This window comes from Trachemys scripta, chromosome 1, assembly GCF_013100865.1.
Source record: "Trachemys scripta elegans isolate TJP31775 chromosome 1, CAS_Tse_1.0, whole genome shotgun sequence".
NCBI lineage: Eukaryota > Metazoa > Chordata > Testudines > Emydidae > Trachemys > Trachemys scripta.
This window is the reverse complement of record NC_048298.1, coordinates 82,907,083-82,931,973: the sequence shown is the minus strand read 5'-3', so window position 1 is coordinate 82,931,973 and position 24,891 is coordinate 82,907,083. Positions and strand designations below refer to the sequence as shown.

The 24,891-nt window shown below is 38.9% G+C and overlaps 1 protein-coding gene across 12 annotated transcripts in view; it reads right to left on the bottom strand.

Moving 5' to 3' along the window:
• Positions 1-669: 669 nt before the first annotated feature.
• TMPO (thymopoietin) overlaps positions 670-24,891 on the bottom strand; it is a 48,399-nt gene continuing 24,177 nt past the window's right edge. Inside the window, exons 4-10 of one of the 12 annotated variants that reach the window (XM_034773316.1) lie at positions 11,652-11,752; positions 7,698-7,817; positions 7,489-7,584; positions 6,809-6,919; positions 5,849-5,953; positions 5,428-5,522; positions 670-2,637 (exon numbers count right to left, since the gene is read on the bottom strand). In XM_034773316.1, the coding sequence (XP_034629207.1) occupies positions 2,343-2,637; positions 5,428-5,522; positions 5,849-5,953; positions 6,809-6,919; positions 7,489-7,584; positions 7,698-7,817; positions 11,652-11,752 (923 nt within the window). In that variant the 3' untranslated portion in view covers positions 670-2,342. Of the gene's footprint in view, positions 2,638-5,427; positions 5,523-5,848; positions 5,954-6,808; positions 6,923-7,488; positions 7,585-7,697; positions 7,818-11,651; positions 11,753-24,891 lie in introns of all 12 variants that reach the window. The other 11 variants (XM_034773309.1, XM_034773343.1, XM_034773335.1 and 8 more) reach the window with 11 other exon arrangements.

Sequence of the window (24,891 nt, the reverse complement as noted above, 5' to 3'; positions counted from 1 at the left end):
CCTTTAGAAAGGTTCCATGCTAAAGTTATCAGATAAAGGGCAACTCCTTTCTGTAAGTGAAAGTGAGTATACTTCAGTATTTATAGAAGGCAAACAATTCTTAATACTTGAAAGGATTCATTCATAATGCCATAAATGAGTGCCATTAATCCAATAAAATGTACAGTTATGCTGTTTCTGCTGTAGCTTTAGAAGGTATATATAAATCTCTAAAGTAAGCACAGCTGAATGAAACAAAACAACATTCACTGAAAGTACAATTCAATTGTCAACAAATTAGTTTGGAGACAGGTCAATACACAATATTTCTTTTTGTAAAACTATACCGAGCCGTAATAGGTTTTCTATGCCACAGCAAGTGAAGTTAGTTAAACCTCTCGGTTCAGTAAAAGCAAAATGGAGCAAAGCCCATCTTGGTACATATAGGTAGAGAAAAATAGGCTCAATTAAGAATTACTGTAAACAAGACATTTTCCCAAAACAAAGAGGGAACTGGAATCTCTGTTAATGATTATTACACAGTGAAATTTTATTTTGGGAATGTTTAAAATTTTTTACTTCAGTGGCAGAGAACTTTAAAATATTATATATTTCTACACATTTTAGATTAGAAGCAAAAGCAAAGCCCTTCATATAGAATACATTCTAGCAATACCACAAGACAGCACATTAAAAGTAATTGATTTCAGTTCTTATGAAAATAAGCACTGAAGTACACATTACATCTTTATTTTTCCACAGTTTGACACCAAAAAATTAATGTTGTCTGTTACAATTTTCTAGAGGATGAAACACAAGTTTTACTATTTGATTAAAAACAGAAATTAAAAGAATTAAAGCATTTATTTTAGACAAAAAACTATTGCTTTGCTACCAAATATAAGTAAAAGTTGCCTCAGGTACATAGCAAGTAAAAGTTTCCATAAGAGCAACTATGAACTAAATATTACATTGTATCTAGTTACAGTAAAAAAGATACGACTATATTAATTTATATCCTAAGCTTTTTTTTTTTTTTTTTTTAAAAAAAAGTACCACTTTTATAAGGTTACAATTGTAATTTTGAATAGAATATGCAATATGTTGCAGACTTAAGTGCACCAATTTTATACATTCACTTTATATTCTATTTTTATTTCAGACTTCACTGGTTGTGGAAAAATCTGTTGCCTGTAACTAAGTTATGGAATTGAGAACGTTTAGACATATTTCCATTGAAAAAAGAAAATAATCAACTGAATCCAAGATGAGTAATTTTAACCTAAATTAAAAGTCAAAGCATAACAATGCCCTCTTCACATCAAACATGAAACTTCGTGATATAGGGAGTATCCAAGATGATTATAGAAGCAACTCATTTTTACATGAACATCTGCAAGGAGTATCATCTCAAGCTGTGGGAAAGACTGGACAAATTTTGTTTTAAGTACCTAGCCCTGCAGTAATTTTATCTGCAGTCTGAATCATGCTGGTGAAAGATTTAAGATGTAGCACAGTGCTTTAGACTTTGAGTCCTTCAATAAACAAAAAACAGATTCAAAGAATATTTTGGTAGCAAATTATATTTGATGCAAATTTTATTTTCACACAGATTACTAATAAATAAGTTCCTCTATAAAGACAGATCTGTTGCCAACTAGGTCTGTAATTATTAGGTTCCTACAACAGTATTAAGCACTAAAATTAAGAGCTACAATTAAAAAATGATGTTATTCTTAAGTGGAGTTACTAAAGTTACTTAGACCTTACAGAAATGAATACAGCAGGGTTACAGTTACATTTACTAAAAAGTTACAGTATTACAGAAGAGTTTATTGCCAGACTTTCCCTACAAGCTACAATATATCAAATTCAGCTGAACAGTTACAATAAAATGCATCCAAGGATGCATTTCCCTTTGTCAAGTTAATATCTCCTCCCTCCTTACCCCCACATTGTGTAGTAGAGAAAAAAAGTACAACCTCTTTTCTGTACGAAGTCAAAGCATTTAAACACAGCTTCACATTTTACTACATTTTTGCCCTTCTCAGCTTCCAAGTTTGCAAAAACAATATAGTTTCTCAAAAATGAATTTAAAGATGTCCACATTAAAAAAATAAAGACTACAAAAAGTCCCAGAGATCTAAAAAATGTTACTCGTATGGCACAAAGTTATCTCCTACTAGTCCAGAAAAAGTTACTGATGTCCATTTATACTGTCTTGTTTATTTATGCTTCATTATTCAATTTGTCAAGTTGCAATCACAGTTGTAAGCAGTCCTTGCGACAACAGTAGGGAAGAAGAGTTCTTTTTTTCTACAATTAAAAAAAACAGATCAAGTTGGGTGTGCCATAGGAGATGATCAATCATCTTGGATCTTTGCCTCAGGGACACCAAGATATTTAGAAAAAGGATTTCCTTGGTTGGTTTCCATAGATTGATAAACCACAAACAAGAAGACTGAAACAACAACAAACAGCAGAATCTTTATCCACATGGGAATGGAGCGTTTTTTTGTTACTGGTTTCTCTGGTTTGTCATCTGCTAAAGGAACATATTTTGGAACATATTTAGATGAAAAGCTTTCCTCCATTCTGAAGTCACTGAGCTCTATAGGTCGGCCAGCAGCTCCTTTGATTGGTCTGCGGCAGCTAGCACTGTTAATTAAAAAGAATAATTAGTCACATGATTAAGTGGCAATCTAAAGTACATACAAGTTTTAGTTTAAACGGATTAAAGATCTGTTAAGGATCAGAATGCACATCAGATACTCTGTTTTAAGATGTTAAGGACAGATTTCTCTACTGCCCATGGGTAAGCTTTCAGGCATACAGTTCACCAGTGATGGGAAAGAGAAAGTAAAATGTGAAGAGTGTCTTTCAACCCTATATGCAGAAAGATTGATAGGATACACAAATAGCCAGACTTTGTTTGACAGCCCTGCTTGATACCTATGAAAAAAATTAATTGCGATTAATCGCTGTTTTAATGGCACGGTTAAACAATAATAGAATATTATTTAAATATTTTTTGATGTTTTCTACATTTTCAAATATATTGATTTTAATTACACAGAATGCTTGCCAAGGTGGACTGGATGAGGCTCCAGGGGTTGGCAAAAAGATTTGTTCGTGATTAGTGTCCCCTCTACTTAAGGAGCAAAGAACTTTGGTAGAGATCTTAGCTCTCATCACTCTTGTCCCTCGGGGAAGGAAGAGTAAAGAGGTGGAGTTAGTCAAACCAGCAGTCCAAAAAACAAGAAAAGCTGCGTTGGGCAGGACTACTCTCCTTGCCCTACAATAGTACCACAGCAAGCAGACGATTCCATACTGATAAAGAGGAAGTCCCTGATTTTAGGGACATGGGTGCAGACATTCATGGATATCATTTCCTAACTATTAGAACGTATGTGCGTCAAATTGTCTCTGTTGGGACATTTTAAATTCCAATAACAATATCAATGCTTTCTGCAAACCAGCAGTGAATACTCAACACTTCATTGAAATGAAGTGCAGTAAAAGTTGTGTTATCAGGCACTTCACCAACCATAAAGTTCTAGAAACTGGCATGTCTGATATTTCCATTAAAAGTCCAGTTGGTGCGGGGCCGGCAGGCTCCCTACCTGGCTCCTCGCAAGCAGCAACATGTCCCTGCTGCTCCTAGATGGAGGAACGGCCACAGGGGCTTTGTGTGCTGCCCCTGTCCCGCTCCACGCACTGGCTCCACAGCTCCGATTGGCCAGGAACTGCAGCCAACGAGAACTGCGGGGACAGCTTCTGTAGGCAGAGGCAGTGCGCAGAGCTGCCTGGCCACGCCTCCACCTAGAAGCTGCAAGGACATGTCGCCGCTTGCAGGCAGCCGTCTGAGATGAGCACCGCCAGATTTGGCACCCCAAACCCTCTCCCATGCCCGCTCCCTCCCCCAAACTCCCTCCCCCATCCTTGAGCCCCCTCCCACACCTAAGCTCCCTCCTGCCACTGATAAATATAACTTAGTTAACTGGGATTTTTGACTAACCGGGACCCCCCCATTCCCCCAATATGCCAGATAACAAAGCTGTTCCTGTACAACCATTCTTTAAGGAAAAGACATGGGCACCAATGCAGGTAGCTCAATGAAAGTCTGTTACTATGATCTCATTATCATCTTACACTTCCAGTTTGTGCAGTTGCCAGTGTTGTCTATTTATAAGAGCTCCTGGGCACAGACCATCTTTATTATGTGTTTGTAAGATTACTACCACAATAGGTCTCTGGCCTTTAGGTGTTACTGTTGAACAAGTGGAGATCAAAAACAAAGCGTTTGGATGCTGAAGAATGAGAGAAAGAGTATATAAATAAGTGATGGGAATCAGGAAGCATACAAAGTCTTTGGTATGTTAAACCTCGAAAGAGACTGGGGTTACTTAGTTTATAAGATAAATATGATACAAGAATGCAAAATAATGAATGGTATGGAGAAGTCAAGTCAGACATTTCTTTTTACCTTCCTACATTATACAAGAAGGAAAGGAGATTTAATGGAATTCAAAAGGCAACATGCTTTTAGAGTAAAATCCCTTTTAAATTAAAACAAAAACAAACTAACAAAAAGCTAAAAAACAAAAAACAAACAAAAAAAACACCACACCTACTGACTTAGGGAACTCTGTCTCAAGATATTGTGGCCAAAAGCTTAAAAAAAATTTAGAATAGGATTTAGGACTGGAAGTTCTATACAGATAAGAACATCTCGTTACATTAAACGGGATGCCTATACCTTCATGCTTCAGTGCATAAGGCAAATCACTAATTGACCGAGATTAGAAAACAAAGGAAAGTTATGGTCAAGTTATTCCATAATTTTCTATACTTTTTTTTGGCACTTTCCTTTGAAGTAGCTGGTACTGACCAGTGTCAGTCCAGTGTCTGGTCTCGATATGGACCATTAAGCGGATTATGGCTACAGAATTCAGTGCTCTGCTGAAGCAGTACTTTTAAAAAATGTGCATATCTTTCTGCCTGGAACACAAGCTAACAGGATATTTTTAGCCTCAAAAGTTTTACCATTTTTATTATTTAAAATTCCATGGTGGAATACTGGACTTCATTTCAGAAGAAATTAAACTGGTTTAATCAATCTGTGTCATTTTAAAAAGAAGATTCCTTATCTGAAGTAATTCTGTTTATAAAAGGCTTATTTACTTGTAGTATCTGAAGCCTAAATCACACCACATTTCAATAATGTTTGTGATACTACAGCCCAGGTAAATTCAGTTTAGATCTAATGGGATAAGTTAATTTTATATGCAGAAAGGCATGCCATCTAGCTCTATGGTGTGCTCTGAGGTTGAGCCACAGAATATGGATTAATTCTTAGAGATTTCTTAGCAATACAACCTAATTAAACACGGGGAAAAAGTCTTTTTCTATCATGATTGATAGAAACATAAGATACTTTAATTGTACCTAATTCCTGTAGGTGTTGATACTTCATATGGGAACATTTCCTTAAGAATATCTCTTTCTACTCTTCGTTCTTCTGCTAGTGTTTTCTCCACCACCTACGGGAACAAATAGAAGAATTATAAACCTTACCAAACTCAATAGCTTTTTTCCCCTCTAGTATAGATATTTAGAGTGACCATAACCCTAGGTGATTTGAAAGAGAGAATTTGGTTCACCCAGTGAATTTTAAGAAGTCTTTCCTGGATTTTAATTGTTGGTTTAAGCTTTGTTACTGGCAGCTGTCTAGTGATTTTTGGTGTCCAGATGTATTCAGCGTTGTCCTCAGTTTCCTTCAACATGAAGAATACTTTGTTGTTACTTATGCAGTACTTATACACCAATCAGACAACAATACAGATGATCAAAAGGGACTAGTCATCACCTCTATCATGGCTGTGTTGAGCAGATCACTGGATTGTGTGTGACCAATGTTAACAGTATGTTTATGAGGACGACCTGTTTCCTCTTGCTCTGGTAAGCGAAAGTGCTGCAATATAGCAAAACACCGACTGCAAAGGCTTATTGGGTTTGAGACAGTAAAGCACTTGTTTTTAATAAATTTAATGGGTATCAGCTCAGTGCTCAGTTACCAACATGATGTCAGATCATCTCTAAGCAAATGAGGTAGCCCATTTCACATACTACATGAAGACGTGGACACACATCTTAAAGCAGAGCCACTAGTTTTTAATTAAAGATTTCTTATCTATTTTTAAGAATGAGTTGTACTCAAAATGAGCAATGCAAAAGTGATAAATCCTATTGATTTCTATTAGGAAAATAGAAATGCTGCAGAATAGCATACTATATCAGGTCTAAAATTTTTAACATAAAAAAAAAAGGGTTTCCAGAGATAATATAGTCAAACAAACACTCTAGAAGCAGGGGCATTTTAGCTATTAAAAGAAGAGGCAGATCTACTCCAGTAATGTTACATTGGAGGCTTTTGGTTAAAATAATCCTGCTATTTGATGCTCTAAATTAAGCCACAGACTTGATCAATTTTTCAAAATTCGAGAGCCATGTACTCGCTCTCTATTCAACTAACTTGACAAGGAATTGTACAAAAAACCCCAACATGCTACATTGATGACAGAAGCAGCACAAAAACTGCAAACATGATCCCAGAAATGCAGAATGGCTCAAAACTAAGCAGGTATTTTATTGGCCAAACTTTTAAACCTTACATTCATCAGTCAAGCCATGATATAATGCTAGTTTGATCTGAATATCCTCATGCCACTTGTTAGAGAACTACACCCTCATTCCCACTTCTGCAGGAATGAATAAATACAAGAACTCTGTCCAGAAATAATGATAATCTAAATTTTAATTCATTTACTTCAGCTGTCATCAATGGTTTCTTTGGTGTTCTTCTGGGCAAGTCTGAGAATTCACTGATTGACAGTGTAGGAGCTGCATGCTTGAAATTTCCAGGCACCCTATTGACAACCTGCTGAGATTCAAATTGTTCAGACTCAATTAACCAAAATACAAAAGAAAAACAAAAATAAGACAAAATCTTTGTTAAACATTTGGATACTAAAAGTTACCACTCGGGGAAAAAAAAATAAATAGATGATTTAAGAGAAGCTACATTGGAAAAAACATTCTAAATACATTAGCGACATAGTTTCAATATTTTTTTCTTAAAGCTGTTTAGTGACAGAAGCTCACAAACCCTCAAGGCAGGTTTGTTGCACATATTAAATAAAATGGACCCTCCATGAAGGCTGTGGTACCGAAGTTCTCCAATCTTCCACTTTTAAGAAGATAGGAACTATCATACTGGCTCAGACCACGCCAGCAGCAGGAGGCTTCAGGGGTTGGTGCAAGAACATATGCTCATATAAGACTGATAAAATGGAGAGGGAAGCATATCTGACAGAAAGTAAAAATACATTAAATATTGGGGGCTATCAAGTAGAGTTAGATTTGTTTAAAGTAAAAACGCTTTCTAGTGTAAGTTAAAAGGTACATTACAGAAAGATACCACTTGTATAATTTATTAGATATATTTACTAGGGTCTCGTTGCTTGAAGCCACTATAGTTTCAGCTATGGGAGTACCCTCTGACATTACTGCATCATCTACAGGCAACTGTGCTGTAGTTTCCACCTGTTTGTTTAAAAAACAAAACAAAAACAGTGAGTGTAAAAAAGAGTCTCTAGGGCCCTGACAATCTCAGGAAAAAGTAAAATGAGTCTAGATTGCAATAAGCCTCTCATCACCCTTTTCCTTGGTGTTCTTCTTGATACTCTTGTAGACTCCCTAGAAACTGCCTGAAGAGGTCCACTTTTTGAAGATCCACTTGTCCAGATAGCCTCAGTAACTCCATCTTGAGAATAGTTCTATTCAAGCATCAAATACATTAGCAAGCATATAAAAGTCATGTCCCAACACTGAAGTGTCCATAACTAAAAGCCATAGAAGCATGCATATTCCAGATGTAGGTGTGTAGCACACTTGCTTTCCAAATATCTTGCTTTGTAGAATACCTGCATTAATATTGGATATCAAGTGATTATACGCAACACTATCCTTAAGAGGATTCCTATTTATATGGAGTTGAACAGACAATGTATTATGATTATCAGAACAAAGTGACAGCTACTATCTCCAGTAAGTGTAGAGTATAAATGGTTTACATCGTCACTGGCTAAAACCTCATCTCTGGCTTGAACCTGGATAACCACTGATGAGCCGATATGCCATTTTACATTTAACCCAGATATCTCTGCATAGATAAAAAAACAAACCTCTTGTGCATCTGTGGAAACAGGTGTTACCAAAACCCTTTACTCAGATGCAGTTTTATCTCCTCTGAACACAAGATAGGGAGGTTTCCAAAGATACATACAGCAGTTTGAAATTCATCAGCAATTATTTGCCTAAATACCATTTGTGCCTTTGAAAGTCTCCCCCATAATTGTAACAAGTTTTATATCCATAAATTAAGCTTTGCCCATTCCTTATGGCCAAGACTTGAGACATAATTGGTCAAACCTAAACCAGTCCATTAGATACTAAAAACAAGTGTCATACTAGTATTAGAATAAGATTTAACGTAGGAGTTTTCCAATGGCTTTATATCCAGTGGAGGAATGAGGTCATTCACCACAGTAATAATAGTATTATGGGTTTAAGTAACTGGGGCCATCTTTTTCAGGTTAAGTCTCAGAGTGAGGAAAGACCCCAAATCTACAGAAGTAGCATAAAAAGCTGCAGTTTTACACTAGCAACTTGAAACACAATTAAAAATCCCAAATCCATAAGATAGCCAATATTAAACAGTTAAAAAACTAGAGAGTTACCACTGTATTTAAAAACAAACTATTTTTGAGGAAAAGAAGTTTACACTAGTAAAAAAAGTGAGCAATAATCTGAAGTGAGTAACAAAACAAATGTAATGTGCATGTTTTCCTTTTAATAAATTCAGGAAGTTTGGTAGTTTGTTGTTATCATTTATAAGATAGCTCTTCCTAACACATCAGAGAGAGAAGAAAAAAAAAGATTGCTTGTTTATTGTTGCTACAAATCCAGTAGAAGGAGTACAAGCTTTTATGTAGGTAAGACAAGTTATAGTCTCCTAAACTTTTCAATTACTAAGTGGTGAACTTTTAATTTGGATTTTGAGAAAAACATCACTTCCCACTAGATCCTAAATTTCATGGAGTAGGCTAAATCTGAGCCTCAACTGTTGGCAATATTTCTTTAAATTGTAAGAAAAAACTCTTCTCAACTGAAACAATTTTTTCCTTCCAAATCTAACCCCATCTCCTCTCCCCCCAGAAATTTTGGATTATTTCCTTTCCTAAAAAGGAAGGATAATTTTGAAAGTTTACTGTACTTTACTGAAGGTCATTCATAAATCTTTGCCTGTTACAGGTTTTAGATTATATTGTTTGCAGCTTTAACCACTCACAGTACTTTCAGCTTCTACTGTAGGCATTTAGCATTTCCATTTACTAGGTTTTAAAGAATATTAATGGGCCCAGGTCAGCCTAGCTAAAGAGAGGGTTATTATGGTTTAAACCAGTAATTATTCATCATTTTGAAAGATTTGTATGAAGAGTTTTACTATTCTCTTTGAGTCAACCCGGTGAATTAGATAAGATACCAGCTGAATTACCACTGGGTCATATAGGTGCAGATTTCAGACTCAGTGGAGTACTATTTTGGCAGACTATATACATTTGAAATACTTAGTTTGAGGTCCTAGATACCTCAAGAGATCAGGCGAGAAAGTCAAATTAACATCTATTTGTTTAATCTAGGAGGTTGTGAAAGCAGGTTGTTTTCTGAGGGTGTTCTTTCACATATATTTCTCCTGTTGGTTTGACAAACTGCTAAGATAAAAGACTTCAGGTGACACTGCAAGGTCTATTTGATCTCTTGGGGTCCTGGGAGAGAAGGGGTTTGTTCAGAGTACAGGCATGTTTATTTTGCCAAGTGGGTCCATTCAAGGGGCACATTTTAATAAAATGGACATTAAAGCAATGACTTCACAACACTCTGTCTTAACTTTGTTTCCCATTATGGTTCTAAAACAGGATGCTACTGATTTCAACAAGATAGAGATGTTGGTGTGCTCTCTCTTGAAAAATATATGCACACCCCAGGATAGAGGCCTGATTTTTCAAGAGATTTGGACACGCCAACATCTCTGACACATTGAAATCAGTGGGAGCTGCTGGAAGAGCATCAATGTTTTTGGGGGGGTGGGGGGGAGGGAGGAAAATCAGGCAACTTGTTTAGGAATCTAACTTGAAGTATTCATTTAAAAAGGATTCTTGGCTGATTAAGTGTTTAAATATCCTTTAAAATAATATTGTGCAGTCAACAATTTTGAATTTTTGCTTCAACTGGAAAGAGCAGAAGTGTTTCAGTATGACTCCTTGATTTTGATTCCCATCAAAGTGAACTGGAACAGTTGTGACAATAAGTTACATTAGCATATGTCTATATATGCCCCAGCCCAGACAAAATTAAGTGGTACTTGGATGTCTGTTTCAAAACAGACAAAATTAGTAAGAGTTCACCATTTCTGAAACAGCCATTGGTGACAAATTCCAGAGAAAGGAAAGATTCAGAGCAGCGTGCACTAGTATCAGTGGCTGAAACACCATTTTAAAAGAAAATTTTCTGTTCTGTCCCCTCATACTGCCAGCCCACTCTCATCAACATAGCACAGATGATTGCAAAGTTCTGCAAAAGCCAGTTACTCAAATAGTTGCTCCACAAGGATTCCACTACCTTTCTTCAGCAAAAAGAAATGTTAGTCAGGTCACTACACTACTACCAGCCAAAACTGGATCATCTGATGAAATACACTAATCTGGACAAAAGGATATTCACATTGATATGCTAACTTCACAAGGGTTGATTAGCTACAGGTATTTGATAAATCAAACTCCTGAAGTCCACACGATCAACTCATTTCTTAAAAAATGAATCTACACACCCTAAAACCCAAACACAAAAAGCCTTCATTAAGCAAGCTAGTGTATTAGCATTTCAAAGTGAGGCACTCAAAAGTTAGTAAGTGCCCATATGTGTATGCATTGATAGTATTTGACCCCACAACTGAAGACTGTTTTTCCCCCACATAATATGTTCTTCTCTTAGGATAAAATTGGTGGGGAGGTTAAGTCCTCACTCTAAAGCACAGAGGCACTAAAGCCTCTCAAACAGATACCAGGATATTTTAATTAAGCAAACAATTATCTTCCCTAACTTTGTTCTGAGAGAACTTTACAGAGCTGGTTTTGCTGAAGGTTCCAAAAATGTTTCTTGGAGACATTCAACAAGGAAATTTCAATAAATTTGGCAAATTTATAAGTCACTGAAAATGGTTTTATAATGGAAAATGTTATGCAACCTTAACTACAGCAGTGCTGCCTACAATATCATAGAAAAAAGCAAAAGCTAAGATTAGCAGCTATATTTTGCTAAAGTTAAGTGTTACTGAGTAGGCAAAATATTAAAAAATAGCTCCAGGATTAGCTAAGACTTAGGTTGTGTTTAATTTCTACATGATTCCTGGAAAACTTGTGATAAACAGTTTAGCCCACTTAAAATATTAACCATGTGAATATTAGTCAAGTGCAATATGAAAAATTCAGCTACTGCAAGTATACTCACAATTACAAGTTGATAAGAAAATGCCATTAAAATAACAATACCTGATTATGTTCAACAACTCTTCTTTGTTTGAGTGTTACTGGAGTCTTTGTCTTGGCTTTCAGTGGTTCTCTCTTCTCAAGTCTGAACTCTACCTTGGGATCTGAGAATAAAATCAGTCACCATTACTCTTTGGCATCTGAAAGAGCCAAAATCAAACATTCTACCTAGAATATTAAAAAAAAAAAAAAAAAAGGTGTCATGTTAAGTAACTGTCAAGACCATAACAACCCAAAGACTCTGTTGCTTTTAACCCAAATAATGCACTTTATTAAAATAGACCATTTTAGCTGCCAGAATGGTTGAGTTATAACTTGTAATATTCTCTTAATATAACAAATATGGGCAAGTTTGCATTGTGACATACCGCTTGCCAGTATGCAGGTCACTCCCCGATGGGTTTGTGTAACCCCAGCCTGCCAGTCTGATCCTTGCTCTCACCAGCCATGGTTTTACTGCAAGGTGACTCCAAAATGCTTCCAGCCCTGGATTTTCCAGGAAATGTATGTCTTGTATGCCCAGCTCTCCTGGGCAGTCCAAATATACAAAGTTCATTATTCCTTTAAGGGAATATACACACACAACTTGCCACCTTAAATGGTATTACCTACACATTTCAACTTAAACATGCTAGATTAGATAAAACAAGTTTATTAACTATAAAAAGATAGATTTTGAGTACCAGCAATGAGGCATAAAAGTCAGAAATGATTAAAAAAAAAAGATAAAGTGTTTTCTAGTACCCAACTTAAACTATATTTATTAGATTCAAAGCAAAAAGTTTCTCACCATAGACTTCTAAGCAGCATTACTGACCAAACTCTTCAGGTCAGGACTCCTCTCCCAAAGTCTAACTCCTCCTCCTCTTGAGCAAGTCTACACTTAAAACATTTAATGAAGACGCTAAACCGGCTAGAGAGAGCTCTCCCATTGGCACAGTTAATCCACCTCAGTCCCTTTTTGAAAAGGATTTCCAACTGATAACCAAGAGACTTGGGATCAAGTGGAGGAAGGAGACCTCATGATGTTTCTTTGCTAAGATGCGGATATTTTTGTCCCTGCTCCCCTCTCTTACCAAAGAATGGCCACTTGATGGGTGATGGCCTATCAGCTTTATTGATACCTGGCCAGGGTGTCAGTTTGCCCTCTGTCTTTGAGAAACTGGTTTAGCCACTTCCCAGACTTATCTAGGAAACACACTTCAGTCATGATTTCAGCTGATGTTTATATAAGTGTTGCTACACAAGCATTTTGTCATTAGTAATCAGCAAGTTATGAGTTTTCAAATGATTGTACAAGACATGCCTTATGGAGCTAACATTATTTCAACAGTGTTTAGGGTGTGAATACAGGGGTGCATTCCACCACCTGCCTTCCAGCTAGCAAGAACATACTTTAAATGTCCAGACAAATCCTAGAAAGCCTGTAATTACACTTTGAGTACTGTTTGAAATGATGTATTTTCAGAGTGTCCTTTAAAAGTCCTTGCTCAGTTTGACAGAGTAATAAAAAAAATCAAAGATGTTTGCCTCAAATTATAATATGACATACTATCTTGTAGTTACATTTAAAAGTACAAGGATAAGTTTACAAGATTTCACTTGAGGGCCTGTATACCATATCCAGATCTATTGATAAAATAAGTAAGTTACACAGTGTTGGGGAGGTTCATTTATCTGCTCTTCTAATTTAATTTCCCTGTTTAAAAATGTAAGCTACATACTGTCCAGTGAAATAATTTACTATTTGCAGCCTTGTTCCCAAGTTATGAGAGAGAAGGTGGGTGAGAATATTTTATTGGACCAACTTCCGTTGGTGGGTGAGAGACGATTCCAAGCTATACAGAGCTCTTTAGGTCTGGGAAAGGTACTCTAGGACGTCTACGCTGTACAGTTTTGTTGACAAAAGTCAGCTTTCATCAACAAAACTGTGGAAGTGTACACACTGAAATGCTCCTGCTGTTGTAACTCCCCTACTATGTTGGCATAATAAAGCCTCCTCAGCGAGCAGCACAGAGCTTTTTGGGGCATAGTTAGAGCAATGCAGCATCAGTGTAGACGCTGTACTTGGCTATGGCGTTCTAATTGGCCCACAATGCCTATCCTGACCGCTCTGGTCAGCGCTTGAATTTATATGTCAATTATTTGTGAATTTCTTAAAGGAAGAATTCTTGGTGTAGAGATGGAGTTTGATCCATTTACATAGTAATTTAAATCAATGAATTTAACTAACCCACTCAGCATTGCTTATATTTAGTTGTAACATAGCATGAATTGGGATTAGGACATAAAGCATCCAAACAAGAAACAAAAGTCAATGTGACTTATGCAATTAGCCAGTATAATGCAATTTGTGAATTTTACAACTGAATATACAATTTAAAATTCAACTATGATTATCTGAACTAAGCATTTACCTTTCCAGGAGTATTTTTGCTCAAAAAGTTCAAATATTGGAGTCTTTATGGAAAGCAAACACAAGAGAGTTGTGAACATGGTCAAATCCAAGGTAGTTTTTAAATATGAATGAATATTCAAGATGGATTCTCCCCTCCACTCCCACTATTCAATCACCTCCAGTATTTAGAATGAGATTATTGCATAGTGGTTTACCACAAGCATAGCTATAGTACACACAGCAAAATCTTAAATTAATGTGTCATTTAACTATGATCATTTTTAGGAGAGTCTACCAAACCTTTTAAGTTGTACTCTAAGTGAACCAATAGACACAATATTATGGCATAGAAAAAAAAAAAATCAAAAATATCATTGTTGAAATTTAAGGAAATTGACCACAAAGGTAGGTTACAACTTGCAGCTTAAAAAATAGCACATAGTGTATCCAGTGTGCAATCACTCCTATGTTATAAATCTGAAATGCAGTAGTTTCAAGCTCAGACTGTGCAAAAGTTCCCACGTGCAAAGGGTAAGCTCAAAGCCTATTCACCACTTGGACGTTTAAGTGGGACTTTGTGCTGGTCCTCTTCACAGGGTGAATCACACCCAGAGTATATATGGCCTACTTTGGGGGGGGGGGGGAGACTATAACAATATATTTTAATTGTATTGCTAACACCCCTTTGTTTCATGTGTGATACTCGTTTGAAAAGTGACAGTGAAAAAGAACTGCTCCCTGATCGGATTCAAGTTTCACTTATGTCAGTTTTAGCCTCACTCTACAGAAAGTCCATAGCTGCTCATTTTAGTGGGAGCAAAAAGCTTCTCTTTCGTCAGTATTCTGAAAGATAATGGAGCAAATAAATAAGCAATTTGCAACCGCCTAGAAGGTGATAAGTAACAGTCAGTATGGCTTTGTCAAGAACAAAATTTTGTCAAACCAACCTAATAGCTTTATTTGACAGGGTAATGAGCCTTGTGGATTGGAGGAGGGGGGAGTGGTAGATGTGGTATATCTTGACTTTAGTAAGGCTTTTGATACCATCTCGCATAACCTTCGCAAACTAGGGAAATACAACCTAGATGGAGCTACTATAAGGTGGGTGCACAACTGGTTGGAAAATCGTTCCGAGAATAGTTATCAATGGTTCACAGTCAAGCTGGAAGGGCATAACAAGTGGGGTACCGCAGGGAATATCTTCATTAATGATTTAGATAATGGCACCGAGTACACTCAAAAAGTTTGTGGATGATACCAAGAAGGGAGGGCTTGCAAGTGCTTCAGAGGATAGGATTAAAATTCAAAATGATCTGGATAAACTGGAGAAATGGTCTGAAGTAAACAGGATAAAATCCAATAAGGACAAATGCACAGTACTTCACTTAGGAAAAATCAATCAGTGGCACACTTATAAAATGGGAAATGACTACCTAGGTATGAGTATTGTGGAAAGGGATTGGAGGATCATAGTGAATCACAAGCTAAATAAGAGTCAACAGTTACACCCACAAAACCACACAAGCAAACATCATTTGCCATTCTGAGATGTATTAGCAGAAGTGTTGCAAGCAAGACACGAGAAGTAATTCTTCTGCTCTACTCCAAACTGATTAGGCCTCAACTGGAGTAGTGTGTCCAGTTCTGGGGAGCATATTTCTCCATATCTTTCCTGAAAGTCCAGAGAAGAGTAACAAAAATGATAAAAGGTCTAGAATACCTGACCTATGAGGGAAGATTGGAAAAAACAAACAAACAAACAAACAAAAAAAACAAAAAACACCACCACCACACAACCTGGGTTGGTTTAGTCTGGAAAAAAGACTGAGGGGGTGGGGTTCGGGGGACAACATGATAACAGTTTTCAAGTATATTAAAGGTTGACACAAGGAGGATGGAGAAAAAAATTTCTCCTTAACCTCTGAGGATAGTACAAGCAATGGGCTTAAATTGCAGCAAGGGTGGTTTAGGTTGGACATTAGGAAAAACTTCCTAACTCTCAGGGTACTTAAACACGGAAATAAATTGCCTAGAGAGGTTGTGTGATCTCCATTGTCTAACCTGCTCTTAATCTCCAAACACCTGTCAGGGATGGTCTACAGTAACTCCTTGCTTAACATTGTAGTTATGTTCCTGAAAAATGCTACTTTAAGTGAAATGATGTTAAGTGAATCCAATTTCCCCATAAGAATTAATGTAAATGGGGTGGGAGGGGGTGGGTTTCGAGGGAGAGAAAAAAAAAATTAATTATAAACACACACACACACACACACACACACACACACACTACAAGTTTTAAACAAAATTTAATATGGTACACAGCAATGATTGTGAATCTTGGTTGAGGTGATGGAGTCAGATGATGGAAGAGAGTGGGATATTTCCCAGGGAATGCTTTACTGCTAAATGACGAACTAGCACTCGCCTGAGCCCTCAAGGCTTAACACATTGTTGTTAATGTAGCCTCACTCTCTGCAAGGCAGCAAAAACGGAGGGAGGAGACATAGACAAATGGCAGTGGCTGCAAACATTCCCTGCGGAAACTGAATGTAATGATGAACCCACACTATCCCACTCGACCGCACCTCTCTCTCCACTTTCCAAAGTGGAGGGGAAGGGGGAGGAGGAGGAATGCATGCGTGTGTGTGAGAGACAGACAGACACACATCATGTATGTGTGTGTCGCATTGCCCCTTTAAGTACACTCACCCCACTCTAAGTACACTGCCTTTTTAAGTAGATCAGCAAATTGAGACAGCAGCTGCTGCCAGCAAGCTCCCTGTCCTGAGAGCTGTCATGCCGCCACCCCACCCCACCCTGTGGAGATGGGATACAGGAGCAGGGGGAGGGGGACACCCTGACATCAGCACCCCTCTCCTCTTCCCACCCCTCCAGACAGCAAGCAGGAGGCTCCCAGGAGTAGCTCCAAGGCAGAGGGCAGGAGCAGCACACGACAGTGGGGGGGGAGGGACACCTGAACTGCCTGGCCATTGATATCCCGCTGGGTGGCAGCCGCACAGGGAACTTAGGGGAGCGGATAGGGGGCTGCTGGCCCACCCTGGTTCCAAGCCCCCATCAGCTAGCTCCAACAGGCTGCTCTTCCTACAAGCAGTGGACAAAGCAGGCGGCTGCCAAACGACATAAGGGAACATTGCGCAACTTTAAATGAGCATGTTCTCTAATTGATCAGCGACTTAACAACTAAACAACGTTAACTGGGACGACGTTAAGTGAGGAATCACTGTACTTAGTCCTGCCTTGAGTGCAGGGGATTGGATGGCCTCTCAAGGTCCCTTCCAGTCCTACAATTCTATGATTCTAGATCTCTTTACAACAATCTGTAACCCACTAGCCTGCTTTAAGTACAGTGGTATTAATGGACACTTCATTTTGCAACATGTTAAATCCTACACTTAACCAGTCCCACCTTGTGTTTAGCTATGACTGATTACCTCTCCCAAACCTGAAGAGGAGCACAGTGGAGCTTGAAAGCTTGTCTGTCTCTTTCCCCAACATAACTTGGTCCAATAGAAGATATTCTCACCCACCTAGTCTCTCAAACAACTTAGGCTACATCTACACTACGCAGCTTTTAGTGACACGGTTGCGCTGCTACAGCTACAGCTGTGCTGCTAAAAGGCGTGTAGTTCGGCAGGAGAGAGTTCTCCTGCTGACAAAAGGCTTCCACCCCCAATGAGCGGTATTAGTGTTGTTGCTAGGACAGCGCTCCTGCTGACAAAGCGCTGTTTGCACCAGCGCTTGTCATCGACAAAACTTCGGTCTTTCGGGGGTGGGGGGGGCAGGAAGAGGGTGGTTTTAACACCTCTGAATGACAAAATTTTAGTCTTTCACTTGCCAGTGTAGACAAAGCCTTAGTAATTTTTACCATATGTTGCCTTCTTACTCCAGCTCCCATACATCATTACACTCAGCTGTTTTGAATGCCAAAGAGCTATAAAAACCTTGTGTATGAGCCCAACTTTCATTTCTCCTTCCACATTTGAGGATTTCTTAGTTAGAAGAAACACTAGGTAGGAAGAAACGATGAGTATAGATACCAGTAGTGGATTTCATTTTGTCCTCCAACCCACCTTTCACAGTTAGTCATTACTTTGGTTAGACCAGTAAAAGGTGTACACACATGAAGTTATTAAGGAAAAGCACTATAAATGTACACCCTACCTTAATCCACGTTAGTTTTCAAGTGTGGACAAGCCCTAACACCTATTGCAGTGAACAGGAGAGGGTTTTTCACACTGAATGAAAAAATAAATAATTTTTTTTTATTTAATAGCTATCCATCCACAGAGAGGCACTCTGCCTACAAACTGCAAGAAAAGTTCTCTGTTGTAAACGCATCCTTCCACTTGAGAAGTCAGTTTTAGTTGTATGAAGGGAACTGGTCTCTAATGCAGGCGTTATGGGCAGAAAAGCTTCCATACAGGATTGTTGCTCCACTAAGTGACTGGAGGAAGTGTCACTCGTCTTGAAATTAAGCAGCACTACAATAGGAAGATTTCACTGTGTCTGACTTTGAGAAGTGACTGAGCAGAGAACCAAAGAAAGGAAAGCATACCTTAAAGCAGTGTTTCTCAAATGCAGCCACCAGGGTCTTTTCTTGTGACCACAGCCTCCTGGGCTATGATTGGGGGGAGGGGGAGAAGCAGGCAAAATAGCAACCCCTCCCTGTTGGTCCTAGATGCACCATCTTGGTTGCTGGGGCCGCCAGCAGGGGGTAGGCCCTACCCTCCTCAGGAGACACAATGCTGGAGGAGATGGCAGCCAGTGAGTTCCCCCACCTTCCCAGGGGCGGTGGGGCTCAGGCTTTGGGCTTCAGCCCTGGGGTGATAGGCTCTGGCTTCCTGCTGCTTTTCTTTGCCCCCCATCCAGGGCGTCCTCAGTCCTGCCATACCTGGGGACAAGTTAAATCTGCTGTGAAATGTAATACTTGTATGTTTGTTAATATCGTATTTCACAACAGACTTACTAGCTAGCAATAAATAAATTACGATGATTTGGACATGTACATGTGCATATTTATATGTTTTTCCTAAAGCTAATTAAGTATTTTAGGAAAAAGTGCGAGAGTGGCCACCAAAAACTTTGTCCTCAGAACCCCTACCTTGTGAGTCACAATCCTGAAGAAAGGCATTGTTAGTCAAACACAAAATCAGTCTAGGCCAGCCTGTAGGCTGCTTGCCCAGTCATTGAAAATCCATTGGAAGATTATGGTTTAGAGAGTTTAGGCTCCAAACCCCCATAACCGCAACCCAGAAAATGCATCAGTTTGCTTATGTGTTGAAGCTTCTGTAGTTAATGCTGCCCTCAACGACATGAATCATGAAATGGTTCAGGACAAAGTCCAATGACCTCCATAAACACTTGGGACTTTGGATGCCCCCTTATTGATAAACAGTGCACAACTGTACAAGATGATAGAATGATTAGTGAAGAGGTGTGCCTATTTCTACAGTTACCAGGCCAAATTACTGAAATGTATGCTAACAATGCAGGTGGATGGTCATTAGTAAAGCAAGGAGTCCATCTTCCTGCGCTGACATTGGTGTTTAGCAGAGGTAGGGAGTGGGCAAGACTGAAGGCATATGCTAATATTGCTGATAAACACATATGAGCTAAGCAGTATCTATGCTTTTTTTTTTTTTTTTTTTTTTTTTTTTTTAAAGCAGCTTGAAGCTTTATTTTTCCTAGGGAAAAAAAAAAAGTGAGTTTATATGAATGTTAGAATAAGAAACCACCACCCAGTGAAGTCAACAGTGAAGACAGAAAGAAATACTATGAGGTAGCAAGCTTTCTGTAGAAAGATTTTATTACAGGCAAGATTCTAGCAAACTAAGTTTCCCCTTACCCATCCTAGAGTCCACAAGACTCCATTCTAATTGTACCCAGGTTAGTAGCGATTCCAAAACAGTGCATAAATTACTGACAAAAAAAAAACAAAAAAACCTTAAGTTGAGGTGATAGAAAACTATTCAACTAAATGAAGCGGTGAGAACTAAATTCTTCTGAAATGTAAATATTGTCAAGGGTTAAGCAGCAAACTAAAGAGATCTATGCACATCTCAAGAATACAAGAATTTCATAAATTCTTTCACCGCCCTCAGCAACTTCAGGTTTGACTGAGAAGGGAGGATGGATGCCATAGCTTCTTAGTGACAATTTTTCTGGGAGTTTCAGATGTAATCACTACGTCTGTATCCAGTTGATGTAAGCAAACTGAAGTTTGCACTGAGCTTGAGGACTTTGATCAAAAACATAACATAGAATCCTGTTGTAAAGTGTATCAGAGGTCCTGAATTTACATAAACAACTGAAGGTAATGTTGGAGAAGTGACAGTGACACTACGACTGAGATGCTGACAGAAGTTTAGCTTGATAGCCGATTACAAATATAAAAGGTCATAAGCTGAGCCCAGAAAGGGAAGAATTCACAGAAATAAAAAGGAACAGCTCTGATTTAAGACTATAAAATCAAAAATCTGAATTTTCTATCCCAAACCTATGCTTGTAAAATCATGACAATTCATTGGATCAAAGTGATAGAAAAATTGTTGGAGAGCCACAGAAAATAGTTCAAGTTCAATTTAAATGGATAGAATTCTGAATTAAAGAGACACCCTGCTTCCTGTCCAACAACGTCAATATAAATATTTTTAGCAGGTCTGGACTGTTCTGGCAAGACTTTAAAGGGTTAGGTGCTTTAAATAAAGAGTACTTCTATCAGTGTGTATCTATCCAAGGCTAGATACAAAAGTGGACGTAGCAATACTGTTCAGGAGTTCAGAGATGTGCATTCTATTCCTGACTTTGCAGCTGAATGGTAACGTGACCTGTTTCCCCAAGTCTAAGATAGGTATATTTAAACTTCCCTTTCTTTGTAAAATGCTCTGAGAGCTAGAACTGAAAAGCAATAAGTATTAACTACTTAATAGACTGGAAGCTTTTATTGTGTTCTACTTACAGAACTGCAATCCCTTCATTCTGGACAATGTGTGTCTTTATGTCTAAGGAATAAATATACTTGACAAATAACAACTGCTATTCGTCTTTAACCTTTGTGGAGTTTTTCCACCAATCAACTCCAAGAGAAAGCATGTCTTTACCAGGCTTAAGGGGGGTGTGTGGGGGGGAAAGACTCTCTATATTGCGTTTTTCCCCAACATCTCACTTATCTTTTCCAGCTCTCCTTTTCCCCACAGATTTCAAGACTGGATGAGACAATTCAGATCAAGTTTAACCTCCTGAATTTCAGTAATTCCAGCAATGAGCCTAATAACTTGTGGCTGAACCAGATCATCTTTAAAAAAAAAAAAAAAAAAAAAAAAAAAATCAGTATCTCAGTGATGAAAAATTTACCGTCTTGCTTGGTAACACTGGTCTACAATTTTTGAGAAGTCGTCTGCTTCAGAGATAAAATGTGCTATTTATTATGTATTTTGATGTGCTGAATTCAAATATGATAATTAAAACAACTGATGGGCTACTGTTTCTAAGATATTTAAGTTTTCACATTTTATGTCTATGTATATTGTGTAGATAGAGTTTTAATCATAAATTGTAAACCTAGGTCTTTTCATGTGTTTATGGTTGCTTTACATGATAATATTTCACCTGTCCGGTTTATGTAACACTTTAAAAATCAGCAAAAGGGTTATATAAATAAAATTTGTTATGAAACAAAAGGCAAAAAACTATTATGTACATAGTTTAGTCCTAGTCAGTGTCTACTCGGCGCTTCTTGGCTTTTCTCTTGTACTCATTAAATGGAGCATCTCTTGTCACTGTCCAGCAATATAGTCTGCAAGCACCGATGGGCTACATTTGCCCTGATAGCGTTTCTCCATTGTTGCAATGTCCTGGTGAAATCACTCGCCGTGCTCGTTGCTCACTGCTCTGCAGTTCGGTGGAGAAAAATCTAGAGGAGAGTGCAAAAAATGGATCTCTAGTGACATGTTGCAACCAAGGCTTTTGTATGCCTTGAGGAGGTTTTCCACCAACAACCTGTAGTTGTCTGCCTTGTTGTTTCCGAGAAAATGTATTGTCACTAACTGGAAGGCTTTCCATGCCATCTTTTCCTTGCAACGCAGTGCATGGTTAAATGCATCATCTCGAAGAAGTTCACGAATCTGAGGACCAACAAAGACACCTTCCTTTATCTTAGCTTCACTTAACCTTGGAAATTTTCCACAGAGGTACTTGAAAGCTCCTTGTGTTTTGTCAATGGCCTTGACAAAGTTCTTCATCAGACCCAGCTTGATGTGTAAGGGTGGTAACAAAATCTTCCTTGATTCAACAAAGTGGTGGATGCTGAACATTTTTCCTCCCAGGCTCCAATGACTGTTGGAGTGGCCAATCTTTCTTGATGTAGTGGGACTCTCTTGCACGACTATCCCATTCGCAGAGAAAACAGCAGTACTTTGTGTATCCAGTCTGCAGACCAAGCAAGAGAGCAACAACCTTCAAATCGCCAAAGCTGCCACTGATGTTGGTCATAGTTTATGCACCTCAAAAGTTGTTTCATGTGGTCATAGGTTTCCTTCATATGGACTGCATGACCAACTGGAATTGATGGCAAAACATTGCCATTATGCAGTAAAACAGCTTTAAGATTCATCTTCGATGAATCAATGAACAGTCTCCACTCATCTAGATCGTGAACGATGTTGAGGGCTGCCATCACACCATCGATGTTGTTGCAGGCTACAAGATCACCTTCCATGAAGAAGAATGGGACAAGATCCTTTTGACGGTCACGGAACATGGAAACCCTAACATCACCTGCCAGGAGATTCCACTGCTGTAGTCTGGAGCCCAACAGCTCTGCCTTACTCTTGGGTAGTTCCAAATCCCTGACAAGGTCATTCAGTTCACCTTGTGTTATGAGGTGTGGTTCAGAGGAGGAGGATGGGAGAAAATGTGGGTCCTGTGACATTGATGGTTCAAGACCAGAAATTTCATCCTCTTTCTCGTCTGACTCAAGTGAGAATGATTCTGGTGCATCAGGAACCGGCAGTCCTTCTCCATGGGGTACTGGGCGTATAGCTGATGGAATGTTTGGATAATGCACAGTCCACTTTTTCTTCTTTGACACACCTTTCCCAACTGGAGGCACCATGCAGAAGTAACAATTGCTGGTATGATCTGTTGGCTCGCTCCAAATCATTGGCACTGCAAAAGGCATAGATTTCCTTTTCCTGTTCAACCACTGGCGAAGATTTGTTGTGTTGTAGCATATGTGTGGGGCCCACCTCTTGTCCTGATCTCCAATTTTGCAGCCAAAATAAAGGTGATAGGCTTTCTGAACCATAGTGGTTATACTGCGCTTTTGTGATGCAAAAGTCACTTCACCACAAACATAGCAGAAGTTATCTGCACTGTTCACACAAGTACGAGGCATCTCTGCTCACTTTGGCTAAACAGAAATGTGTCCCTTTGCAAAAATCAAACACTGACAAATAAGAGAGCACAACACTATGATTTCTAGAGCTGATATAGGGCAATTTGTTCAGCAGAGTGATGTAAGCTTCGTTATGATTGCATCATCCATGACTTCTAGGAATAACGTGATGAAATTCATATCATGTATGACGCAATACCAGCTTCAGATTGCATCATTCATTGTTTTGAATAAAAAGCAAGTACTGTCCAAACCCAGTCATAGATTTATTCATAGATCCTGTCAAAGATGTATTTTAGTCATTTCTAGTTTAAACTGAGAGCTCTTCCCTTCATAACTCACTTATCCTCCATCATTCCCAAGTCAAGGGTCGTATATACTGACCCAATAGCATATCTTGAAAACTAGAGCCAATCAACAATTTTAAGCATAATTTTCGTTCTGACACCCAGAATTAGTAAAGTTTGACTACTTTTATTTCAGAAGCATTTTGGCTGTAGAGAAGTGTAATTTATTCCAGTGGTTAGTTCTCCTCACAGTTAGAGGTTTGCACATTTTCCCTCTGACAAATTTATCTTTTCCTCCTCCTCCTCCCCCCTCAACACACAGGCTCACTCCTGTTGTCCCCCCTTACCATGTCTGCTTCCCTGCAGGAGTATCTGGCTTGCTTAGATTCCTAGCTCACTTTATCCACGGAAAGTAACAGCGCCAACTGTTCTATTTTCTGGCTTTCCTCCTTCCTCATGAAGAAGTGGTAGTGTCTGAGATACTGTGTTCACAGCTAGTACTCAAAGGAGCAGTTCCTGGGCTACTCTGTTGCCTGGCTTGATAACTTCCCAAAGAGGAAAGAGCCGGCAACTCTGCTCCCTAGCTTTAGTCAGCCCACTCGTATGTCCAAACGCCGACTTGCTCCATACACCAAGTTTTTTCTAAACCCTGATACAGTGGGCCAATATTGGTGAGCTCAAGTTCAGAGCCCATCCCAATTTTGAGAAAAGTTAATTCTGTCTCCAACACATCATTAGTGTGAAAGAATGCTATGTTTTGTTCTTGCTCAGAAGGATATAGAGAGGGAGCAGTGGGACACAGTCCCTCCCCCCAGAGGGAGCAAGGAGAGGCAGCACAGCCAGAAGGGAAGAGGTGGAACCAGAGTCTCTCCGCTTCTGGCCACACTGCTCTCCCTCCAGCCTCCGAAGCAGCTGCAGCTCTAGAGCAGCTCCAGCCCAGCCCGCGGCCGCGCTGCCCCGCCTGCTGGAGCAGCTCCAGCAAGGTCGGAGACATCCTCCCCTAGCCCTCCACAGATAAGGTGGGAAGGGATAGGGTGGGGAGAGTGAGGGAGTCCTGGGCTAGGGGTGGGTCACGTGGAGGGTGGTCACAGGGGTTACTCCCCTGATTTCCAGCTTCTCCCCCCTGTTCAGGGTAAGTAGCTG